The sequence below is a fragment of the Sphaeramia orbicularis genome, chromosome 10, assembly GCF_902148855.1.
Source record: "Sphaeramia orbicularis chromosome 10, fSphaOr1.1, whole genome shotgun sequence".
In the NCBI taxonomy this organism is placed as follows: Eukaryota; Metazoa; Chordata; class Actinopteri; order Kurtiformes; family Apogonidae; genus Sphaeramia; species Sphaeramia orbicularis.
In genome coordinates, this window is record NC_043966.1 from 16,155,823 (window position 1) to 16,168,441 (window position 12,619).

A 12,619-nucleotide genomic window follows, 5' to 3' on the forward strand; every position below is an offset into this window, starting at 1 on the left:
GAGGGTAAGGGAGGAGGTCTGGGGTCACATTTAATGTAAAAAAAAAAAAAGCAGAAACTGTTACTTTCCTGGGTCTCAGGAGGATACATAAAATGCAAGATTATGACATATTTTCTTTCTTTTTTTTTTTTTTTTCTTTTTACTTCCACCAAGTGTAATGGCAGAGATTATGTTTTCATCGGGGTTTGTCTGTTCATCGGTCTGTTAGCAAGATAAGTCAAAAAGTTTTGGATGGATTTTCAGGAAATTTTCAGGAAATGTTGATACTGGCACAAGGAAGAAATGATTACATTTTGGTGGTGGTGGGGGGGATCTGCCTTGGTGGAGGTCTGTGCTCTCCAAGTACTTTTCTAGTTTTTTTTATTGATTTCCATTAGAACAACATGCATAACACATGAACACATACCACACTAACCTCAGTGCACACACACACTCAAACACACACACACACACACACACACACACACACAGAACTGTGTAAGAGAAAAATAAAATAAACATAATTTTAAAAAATACATAATGACAAGAATGACACCCACAAAGAAAAAAAGGAAGCTGTCACACTCAATAGCTTTACAGATGAGTATAATCTAATCTTGCTTGAGAAAGTCCATTAAGGGTGTCTACTCCTCTTCGAATTCTTGTGCTTTACCCTAATTACATAGCTTAACTTTTCCGATGTGACACACATTGCCATCTCTCTAATCCAGGACTGTGGAGAGGATACTTCAGTCTCTCTCCAAGATAAAGCAACCATCCTCCAGGCCTGCGGGAAGCAAACGTTGATCAGAGTCTTACAAAGTTATCTGGATATATCCCTAAAATGCTTTTTCTGAACACGGTACCTGGATACTTGTGATTTTACTTAGAGTGTAGACAACATATTTTCACCAAACTGTCCACAGTGAAGACACAAAAGAGACTACTTTCGAGCCTTAATACGGCTGAGGATACATGCTTGTTTACAGATTTACAGATTCATGTAAATCAAGTGTGAAATCCTTGGGAAATCACCATTTGTAATTATCATGCTGATGTAGCTTTAGGTTGTTTTATGGAAACAGTTAATTACTGTGATCTAAGTTGTCTCATCTCCTGTTTCATCATACTCTACAACACTTTCACTGAAACGTGTCCTATTTGTTTTCCACAGCTACAGCCTGACAGGAGGACATGGCCAGTTTTCTATTAACCCAGCTACAGGACAGATTATCACCAGCTCCCTGCTGGACCGAGAAGACAGGGCTAATTACCAGCTGCTGGTCGTGGCAACAGATGGAGGGCAGCCCCAGGGTTTGTCCAGCTCCGCCACCGTGTCAGTGACTGTGGCCGACATCAATGATAATCCTCCTCGCTTCCACCACCATCCTTACGTCACCCACATCCCCGCCTCCACTTCAGCAGGTCAGTACACGCCGTAGAGTTATGTGTTCAATTGTGGATTTGCATCTGTTGCTGCGCTCTAAGTCCAGGTGTTTTCCAGTTTTTACTAAATTTCCTCAAGTAGTGACTTTATTAAGTTCAGCTGCAGAAGATAGCAGGCCTTTATTTGAAGCAGGCTTGTATTAGAGGCAAGTCTTTATTACTAATTTCCTCTGTTTGATACGTATAATTGATCACAAATTAGTATGAAGCCTTCTTTTAGTTTTTTCCCTGTTAGAGATACTACATTACACTGTTGATACAAACTCAACACTTCCTGTATCTGCTGTATATTTAAGACACTCAAAGGCCTAAACAGCTGTCGGCAAATTAAAGCATCTACTGATGTAAAAATTCAATAACTTTTAAACCACTTATCCTATCACTGCATTTAAATAATGTAGTTAAAATGCAGTTTCTCTGCTTTTCATTATCATCATTTATGACCCATTTGAAAGTTCAGAGGCTCTGTGGTGATCATGATAACACTGACACCCTCTACAATATTGATTCACCAGTAAAACTCATTTAGTTTGATAAATTACAGTGGTTGTTGAAGCTTGTTTTACACATTTGGTATATTTTGCTAAAAAAAAATTTTTTTAGTTGTTTTCTCTGTTTTGATATAGAAACCTTTGAGTTCTTATTAACATCTACATTATCAGTAAATTAAATATGGGAAAATACCAGATTTTCACCAACCCATGCTAAATGTAGAGAATTATAAATAAATAAATAAATTAATATGTGTGTGTATATATATATATATATATATATATATATATATATATATATATATATATATATATATATATATATATATATATATACATAGAGAGAGAGAGAGAGAGAGAGAGAGAGAGAGAGAGAGAGAGTTCCATTTAAAGAAAACTTCATCTGGAGCTCTTTAATTGGTTAATAGAAACCCTTAACAAGGCTTTTAAAGTGAAATACTTACACTGAGTTGTAAAGTTTAAGACTTGTTCTAAACGCAACAAAAATTTAATTCATGTTCAGACTCAGGAAACAACAACAAATTCCACAACACTCTATTATATTATGAAACTGCCTATTGTTATGGAAGTGAAGACTTCCTGATCAAGGCTTCATGCTGACATACAGACATGCAGTTTCTCTGCTTTTCATTATCATCATTTATGACCCATTTGAAAGTTCAGAGGCTCTGTGGTGATCATGATAACACTGACACCCTCTACAATATTGATTCACCAGTAAAACTCATTTAGTTTGATAAATTACAGTGGTTGTTGAAGCTTGTTTTACACATTTGGTATATTTTGCTAAAAAAAAAATTTTTTATTTGTTTTCTCTGTTTTGATATAGAAACCTTTGAGTTCTTATTAACATCTACATTATCAGTAAATTAAATATGGGAAAATACCAGATTTTCACCAACCCATGCTAAATGTAGAGAATTATAAATAAATAAATTAATTAATATGTATATACATACATATATATATATATATATATATATATATATATATATATATATATATATATATATATATATACATAGAGAGAGAGAGAGAGAGAGAGAGAGAGAGAGAGAGAGAGAGAGAGAGTTCCATTTAAAGAAAACTTCATCTGGAGCTCTTTAATTGGTTAATAGAAACCCTTAACAAGGCTTTTAAAGTGAAATACTTACACTGAGTTGTAAGGTTTAAGACTTGTTCTAAACGCAACAAAAATTTAATTCATGTTCAGACTCAGGAAACAACAACAAATTCCACAACACTCTATTATAATATGAAACTGCCTATTGTTATGGAAGTGAAGACTTCCTGATCAAGGCTTCATGCTGACATACACATTAGTATAGTTGTTTTTTTAGGTCTAACTCAACCAGGCCATGACCATTTTCATATTTTCCAAGAGAGAATGCTTTGGATTTCTACATACATGCACGAATCCAAAGAGACCTATCTTGAGTCCAAGAGGTTGTCCTTTTCCAACATTTTTTGCTGCCTATAAGTATCATGTCCAGACTGATTGATTATATTTTGTTTTTCCAGGGTCGTTGGTCTTCGCTGTTACTGTAACTGATGAGGACTCGGGGTCCAACGCTCAGCTGCACTACTCCCTGATGGGTCGCAATTCAGAGAAATTCAAGATCGACCCGGTCCGAGGTGCGATCACTGCCAATGAGAAGCTAACCGGCACCTCTGAGGTCACTCTTACTGTTCGGGTAAAAGATGGCGGAGCTAATCCCAAAACCGACACGACCACCGTGACTGTCCGCTTCGTTACTGGAGGAAACTTCCCCATCATCAGGCTGAGGGAGCGTTCGTTCACGTTCCCCGAGAGCCAGCCCACGAACCACATTGTTACAACAGTGACGGGGTCTTCTATGAGGGGTGGGCCCTTGTCGTACTACATCGCCAGTGGTAACCTGGACAACGCCTTTCACATAGACCAGCTATCAGGTGAATTATCAATCAGGCACCAACTGGATTACGAACACATTCAGAAATATGTTCTCTGGATCGAGGCCAGAGATCAGGGCTTCCCTCCATACTCCTCATATGAGAAAGTGGAAGTAACTGTGCTGGATGTGAATGATAACCACCCGATGTTTGATAAGGATCCCTTCCATGCTGAAATACTGGAAAATCTGTCACCTCAGCGGGTGCTCATGGTCTCTGGCGTCGATTTCGACAGCGGACCTAATGGCCAGTTGGAATACGCCATCATTGACGGCAACAAGGAGAACAGTTTCAGCATAAACCGAGCCACTGGTGAAATAAGAACCACCAGGCCTCTAGACCGGGAAAAGGTGGCTCAGTACAATTTGAAAGTGAAAGCCACTGACAGAGGATTGCCACCTAAAAACACAGCAGTAAAAGTGGTTATTAATGTGTTGGATGTAAACGATAATGCCCCCAGGTTCTCAAAGATCTTCAGTGCTACCGTGGCTGAAAATGCCCCAGTAGGTTACACTGTCACCAGAGTCACAACCACAGACGAAGACGCTGGTTCTAACGCCATTAGCCGATACTCAATCACAGATACGAGCCTTCCATTTGTTATTAATCCAAGTTCTGGAGACATAACCATTAGTCGGCCGCTTAACAGAGAAGACACTGATCATTACATCGTCAAAGTGTCAGCTCATGACTCTGGCTGGACAGTCAGTACAGACGTCACCGTATTCATTACAGATATAAATGATAACGCTCCCAGATTTAGTCGTCCGTCTTACTATCTGGACTACCCTGAGCTCACAGAGGTAGGATCTCTGGTGACCCAGGTATCAGCCACTGATCCTGATGAGGGTTTCAATGGCAAGATATTCTATTTTATCAGGTCACAGTCTGAGTATTTCAGAATTAACTCCAGCACTGGAGCAATATTTGTAAAGCAGCATCTTACGTATCAAAACTCAACAGGTGCTAGTAGTATCAACATAAATCGCCACAGTTTCATTGTCACAGCTTCAGACCGGGGAGTCAAACCTTTAATGAGCGAGACGACAGTAATTGTAAATATTGTAGATAGCAATGATAATCCTCCTGAGTTTGATTCCCCTGCTTACTTTACCCCTGTGACTAAAAGTGTCAAAGTTGGCACCAAACTGATGAGAGTTTCAGCTCATGACAAAAAAGACTTTGGCTTAAACTCTGAGGTAGAGTATGTAATAACAGGTGGAAACAGTTCAAGTAAATTTAAACTAGATAAAACAAGTGGCTGGATCACTGTTGCCTCCTCCCTAACATCTGATATGAATAAGGTTTTCCTTATTGACATTACAGCTAGTGACAGAGGAAATCCTCCTTTGTCAGCCAGGACGTCTGTGCGAATTGCTGTTACAGAGGAAAACCACCACACACCTGAGTTCTCACAAAGCCAAATCTCAGCTACAGTACCTGAAAGCCTTGCTGTGGGAACAGCAATTAGAACTTTGTCTGCCAGAGACAAAGACAAAGACATGAATGGCCTTATCATATACAACATTACGTCAGGCAACGACAAGGGTCTGTTTGCACTTAATAGTAAAACTGGAGTGTTGTCTCTACTTCACCCTCTGGACTTTGAAGACAAGCAGCAACATGATCTTAGAGTTTCAGCCACTGATGGCGGTTGGATTTCAAAAACAAGTTATGTTACTGTCACTGTCCATATAACTGATGTAAATGACAACCCTCCCATGTTTGATCCCGATGAGTACTTTCCTATTGTGCAGGAGAATGTTCCCAGTGGTACCACTGTGGTCAAAATGAATGCCACAGACCACGATTCAGGCGCTAACGCAGTCATGGCCTATGTAATACAGTCATCAGACAGCGACCTCTTTGTTATTGACCCAAACACGGGCACCATCACCACCCAAGGCTTCTTGGATTACGAGGCTAAGCAGGTCTACCATTTAACAGTAAAGGCCTTCAATGTCCCAGACGAAGAGCGTTGCAGCTTTGCCAATGTCAACATACAGCTAAAGGGAGCCAATGAATACGTACCCCGCTTTGTCTCCAAACAGTACTACTTTGAAATCTCTGAAGCTGCTCCAAAAGGCACAGTGGTCGGGGAAGTTTTCGCCAGTGATCGAGACCAAGGAGATGATGGAGTGGTTTACTACCTCATTTTCGGGAAGAGCAGAAAGAAGGGCTTTGGCATCAACAAGAAAACTGGCCAGATTTATGTCACAGGTACTCTAGACCGTGAGAAAGAGGAAAAGGTTTCACTGAAGGTGTTGGCTAAGAATGCAGGAAGCATCCGTGGAGCAGATATCGACGAGGTGTTTGTGAACATCACAATTCTTGACGCCAATGACCCTCCTGTTTTCACCCAAGAACTGTATGATGTTCAGGTTAGTGAGGGTCTTTCCCCTGGTGGACTGGTAACCTTTGTGAGCGCTGAGGACTCAGACTCTGTTCCGAGTTGGAGCAGATTTTCTTATTCCATTGCTCCAGAGTTTGATAAAAACATTTTCACCATTAACCCAAAAACTGGGCAGGTGTCTGTGGCAGCAGAGCTGGACAGAGAAAAAACGCCTGTGTACAACCTGACTGTTTTTGCTGTGGATACTGGCTCACCTCCCTCAACTGGAAGTGCCACTGTGATTGTGAATCTGGAAGATATCAACGATAATGGGCCAACTTTGACAACTGTCTACGCTGAGGTAATGGAGAATCAGAGAGCTGGCACCGCAGTTACAACGCTCACAGCCTCCGACCCAGATCTACCACCCAACCAAGGCCCGTTCCTATACAGTCTGCTTAACTCTGGCTCTGTTAACAGCTACTTCAGCCTCAGTCCAGCTGGAGTGCTAACCACCAGTCGGGAGATCGACAGAGAACAGATCAGTGACTTCTACCTCTCTGTTGTAATCAAGGACTCTGGTGTGCCTCAGATGTCCTCAACAGGAACAATTCATGTCAAAATAAATGACCAGAACGACAACCCTTCAGAGCCAAGGTCTATGGAAATCTTTGTCCACTACTTTGGGAACATGTTCCCTGGAGGTTCTTTGGGAGATGTCAAACCTCAAGACCCTGACATTCAGGACAGGTTCCACTGTTCTCTAATTCCGCCTTCCTCTGGTCTGTTTAGTATCCCGACTGGAACATGCAACCTCAACTCTAAATCCCGCTCTACAGATGGAACATTTGAATTAACAGTTCGCAGCAGTGATGGCGTCCACGGGTCTGTCAGCAATACAGCCAGGGTCCTCTTCATGGGCTTCACAAATGCCACAGTAGACAACAGTATACTCATCCGACTCCATTCTCAAGGAGTCAAAAGCTTCCTTACCAATCACTACCTCAGCTTTTTACGTATTGCCAACTCTCAGTTAGCGGGCTTAGGGACTGGGGTGCTGCTTTATGGAGTGTTTGAACTCAACAATCAGACTTTCCTGATGGCAGCTGTGAAACGGGGCCATGGACAATATGTCAACCCCAGCGGCGTGGCTACATTCTTCCAGAGTATCAAAGACATTTTATACAGACAGAGCGGGGTGCAAATAGATGCGGTGGACCATGATCCTTGCACACGTAACCCGTGCCAGAATGGAGGCAGCTGCAAGCGGCGTCTCAGTGTCGGGCCTGATATGAAGACTGAAGAAAGCGTCCCAGTGATCCTTGTTTCTAACTACCCCCTGCAGCCGTACGCTTGCAGCTGCAGGCCAGGATACACTGGAGCTCTGTGTGAGACAGACATCGACGAGTGCCAGCCTTCGCCCTGCCACAATGGCGGCACCTGCCACAATCTGGTGGGAGGTTTCTCCTGCACCTGTCCCGAAGGTTTCACCGGGATGGCCTGTGAGAGGGATATCAACGAATGCCTTTCCAATCCCTGTAAAAATGGAGCGCTGTGCCAGAACTTCCCCGGCGGCTTCAACTGCCTCTGCAAATCCGGCTTTGCAGGTACTACACAGACAGGAGTCACATTTTATGTTTGACCGCACAGTCACTCATGTAAGGCTTGAAAATAAAGCATTTGGGGACACACTGACACTCACACATAGTAATGAACTCACACACACACAGCTTTCCAGCCAAGGATAATATTTGCTTCCGAATGGTTCCAAGAGGTGTTGAAAACATAGCATACAAGCATAGCTGCCAACAACAGTTTGGTTTTCAGATTACTAGTTGGGGGGTATCAGCTGTGATGCATATCAGCCTGCCATGTTTACTTTAATAAAAAGGATGATGTGAAGCTGACCCTAGTGAGGACTGGAGTGTAGACGCCACACGCAGTTCACCAGTATCACGTTTCATTGTGTTCCTTCATGTGCATGCAGCTATGACCACACACAGATACATTTATAATCCAAGTGTACAAGCCTTTCTTAATCAAAGCTTGCTCACTTGGCTCAACTCTCCGTGACAAATGAGCAACTTTATAAAAGATCCAATCAAGCCTATTAGTTTAGAAAGGTAATGAATCCACTGTGTTATTATCCTTGATAAAAAGGGAGTGGATTTTAAGTGGAATTACTTAGAAGGGTAATTTGAATCCTGCATGTTGTCCAGCCACTGACTGCAGCATCTGAAAGACATTTTCAAAGGGGCCAAAGCAGGCGATTTGCCTCAAGTCAAGTCATTACTGTCCCTTTTTATTATGACGGTAAAAAATGACCACAAATCTTTAGTTTTCATCAAGATAAATGACCCTCCTGGAGAAATGCACCTATTGACTTACAGTAGTTTGCATGCCCTCAAACTGAACTCTCAACTTCCTGTTTTCCCCAGCCTGGTTTTTGGCAGCTGAATCTATCTCCATTAAGCAACTTGTCCTGGGATTTACAACCTGAAATACATTTACAGCAGTTCATTGTCTGTGTTTTAGCATTGTGCCATGTCTATATCGGTTACAACTCCATTACTATTATTATTATTATTATTATTATTATTATTAGCGTCAACCACCTGAGTGTGTTATTTACATAATCATTTCCATGTTTGCCTATACATGTGACTCCATGTACATTGCAAATGTTTGTGTTTCTGCACTGCAAAAAAAAAAAAAAAAAGCCCTTATCCTGATTATTCTCAGTGAGAAGAATCAGCCAGTAGAGTGAGATCATTTCTGTTTTTTCATCTTGAAAGTTTCAAGATGTTGTTGTGGATCAAATGATGTCATCTTGGACAAGTGATCTTTATTTGAAAATAGCATCACTTATTTCAACAAAACCGTAGAATAATTAAAACTGCACTGGAAAAAACAGGTGGAATTACATCTTCCTATTATGTATTTTCTGCTTGTTTTAACAAAAATAAGGCTTGCTACAAGGTGAAGCGATTTGCTGGAGAACAGTTTTTTTTTTTGCAGTGCATTTCTGTGAGGTGATGAAAGGCCTGCATGACTTGGCCTGTGGGGAAAGTGAGCTGTGTTCCCCTCGGGGTTTTCCTGTGTTGTCTGCCACCCCATCCATTTTAATTTGCACTGTTTTGTGAATCCAGGCAAAACGTGTGATTCCATCATCAATCACTGTGAGTGTAACCCTTGTTTTAATGGCGGGTCCTGTCAGAATCGGGTGGATGGATATTACTGTCATTGTCCATTTGGTAAGTAATCGTAGGAAACTTTTAGGCTATTAGTGAGCTGTGTTAAATTGAAAAGCAAGATGGACAATTTCAAGACGTGCAAACTCCCTAAAGAAAAGAAAGTTATTCCATTATTAGTCCATGATTTCTTAAGCAAATGGTGGATACTGTCATTTCATTTTGTGTCTTCATTTGTCATGCCTTGTATTACCACCATCTTAAAATGGGAAAACAGTGTCTAACGTTTTTCAAGATATTATCTAAGAGCTGGGATATCTACTTTGATAGTCTAGCAGAATATTTGATGTTCCAAGTAGCGACTCTGTTTTATCTGTAGATATTTTTATCACAGTAGCACCGTGAATCATTCATCGCTTTCCTGTCTGATTCCACTTTTGGTCTGTTTTTGTCCTCAGGGGTTTTCGGCAAACACTGTGAACTAAACAGCTATGGCTTTGAGGAGCTCTCCTACATGGAGTTTCCATCTCTGGATCCTAACAATAACTACATTTATATTAAATTTGCTACCCTGAAGAGCAATGCACTGCTTATGTACAACCACGACAACCAGACAGGAGACAAGGCAGAGTTTTTGGCTCTGGAGATCTTCGAGGGACGGATGCGATTCTCCTTTAACTTGGGAAGTGGAACTTACAAACTGATGACCATGATAAAAGTTTCAGACGGACAGTTTCACACAGTCATCGCCAGGAGAGCAGGAATGGTAAGAATTACTGTTTTATGGTAGAAATTCACTTATGTATTTGAAGTTTTTCAGTTTTTGGAAACCTTTTCATGACCTTTAATTGGCCTCAAGGGTCTAGTAGCAAAAGCATTGAGGAAAGTTGCAGAAAAGGGACTACAATGGACAATAGCATTTATGTCCTGGGCGATTATAGTTGGAGCTGCATCCAAATTTGGCCTTATATTCTTTTTTGCACCATCAGATGATAATTAAACTCTCCCAGACCACGGGTAGCTCAGCTTATGGTTTTCATGGTTTGTAATTATATTTTATAGCTCGTTGTGATTTACAATACGAGGATCCAAAATGGCCCTGAAGGTTGAAATTCTGTCTCTTGTGCTCCGAATGAGAGGCTTCTCTTTGCCAGCAATGCAGTGGCAAGGAAAGAGGGGAAAAACTCCAAGCAGGCTCTGTCAGACCTTCTATAATGTAGCTCTCCTGCTGGACTTCAAATCTGTCATTTCCCACCGTGCACTGGGAGTTTCATAGGAAGCTGGTAAAATCGTTAAATTGTCAGTTTTGAGATGGTGCAGAGTGACGGGATGGAAAGGAATACAGCACACGTTGAGAATTGTGACTCTGTCTGCATATAGCACCCAATGAATATTATTAGGAGGTGGACATGTAAGGGCTCTTGAAAAATGTGGGAATAATGTGTGTCATGCCAGAAGTGCCAACTCCCACCGGTAGTGTAAAGCGAACCTGATCACTATGTTTGCAAAAGATGCTGTGGGTCATTTCAGTGGTCAGGCTCGAGGACTGTTCTCAGCTCCTACGCCTCAATCCTGAACCGATGTCAAAAGCAGACAGAAACCACGGCTCGGTCATGCACTGCTTCATCACAAGAGCTCCAAGTAATCAGAAGGAGCAGAAAGTTCACCGATTCTGTTACAATCGCAATTATAATCATCAGTGTGTGAATCACTTTAGCCATCAAGTACAATAAAAGTAAGAAAATGTGTCTCCAGGTTCACAGTACACCAGGTCCTCGTGGTTTGGACCAGCCACTATAGATGTTTCCTAAGAGTAATTGGATTATATATATAGATGAATATAAACAATGTCACATTTTATTATATGATCACACGCTATATTAGCATAGACATTTTCAGCATGAATGCCAAAGTGAACTTCCTTCAAAAATGGACAAAACACTATTATAAGACTTTAGTTTTAGAGTCAGTATTTTTGCACATGCCTTAAAGCAGCAGTCCTTAAAAGTCGCAAGGGAAATGTTCCATACTTACCCAAGAAACAACACAGAACTTCTGCACCTACTCCTCATCTGTGTTTTCAGGCTGTAGTAAACTGACCCCATGATGCAGATTTTCCCAATTTTTTTTGTGTTTTCAGACCGGTAGAAAGTTTCAGTATATAATTTACCAAATGATGATGAGATTCTGCCTCGATGTGTTTTGCTGCTTTTCTTTGTGTCCATAACTACATAAAACAAGTTACCAAAATTATTAATGCCATTTATATTTAGGCTGAATCCCAATTCACCCCTTGGCCCTCCCTCTCCGTTTTGAGCGTACAAGTGACTCAGTTAGATGGAGGGGAAGGGCTAAGGTGGAGGGCTGTATAGCCTTCGAAACAGAGATTTTACAGGACCATGCCACAAACAGAGAGGTAGAAGAAATTTCCCATAATTCTGTTCGAATCATTGGCAAGACTGAGATAAACACAACCAAAAAGTGCAACAGTGTGATGAAAGAAACACACAAATGTACGTATTTTCTTCGTAAACAACTTAATCATTTGATCGACCGTTTAATGCCGTTTCAATGTGTTATAGATCACATTTCTGCGGTTTATAGTTGATAGCCACAAAAACATGACCAAAGCCCATGGAACAGAGACGGTTACAGTACTGACGGCATGATGAATACTTTCTGAAACAAAGTTGTCACATGTGTTAATAGTAGCATCGATGACTGCTGATGACGTAACAGGTCATAAAGGGTTGTCCCATTTCATAGGGGAATGTTTCAACCCCTACCCCTTGCAACTCTGTTTCAAGGGGTAGTGCCAAGTGCAAGGGCCAAGGGGCAGGGGTAAGGGGAAGGGCTAAGGGGTGAATTGGGATTGGACCTTAGACTTTTGGATTAGAGGTGGAAAAGGTGAACATATTTGTTAAAATTCTGGTGTTTTTCCCCTCTGATTTCACCTCCTGTAGCTTTAAAGTATGGACATCAAATATCCCTTACATGATATTTAACAAGAAGAACACAACGTTATTACCTATTATGTTTACATTACATACGATTTGTCTTTGACTTCTGGGATAAACATACACAATAGGGCTGCACGATATTGGAAAAAAATTACATTGTAATTTTTTCTTTTAACCCTGCAATATGAAAAAATACCCAGGAGGATATAATATCTGTGTGGTGCCAATGCAAATGGTCAAACAAATTAGTTGTGTTACCTCTCATTG

At 41.0% G+C, this 12,619-nt stretch overlaps 1 protein-coding gene across 1 annotated transcript in view; it reads left to right on the forward strand.

Annotated features, from left to right (window-relative positions):
• The window catches only part of fat4 (FAT atypical cadherin 4), a 208,992-nt gene that overhangs the window by 170,189 nt on the left and 26,184 nt on the right, over positions 1 to 12,619 (forward strand). The window contains exons 8-11 of the mRNA XM_030145384.1: positions 1,154 to 1,404; positions 3,459 to 7,808; positions 9,351 to 9,455; positions 9,851 to 10,158. Coding sequence (XP_030001244.1) covers positions 1,154 to 1,404; positions 3,459 to 7,808; positions 9,351 to 9,455; positions 9,851 to 10,158 — 5,014 coding nt within the window. The remainder of the gene's footprint in view (positions 1 to 1,153; positions 1,405 to 3,458; positions 7,809 to 9,350; positions 9,456 to 9,850; positions 10,159 to 12,619) is intronic.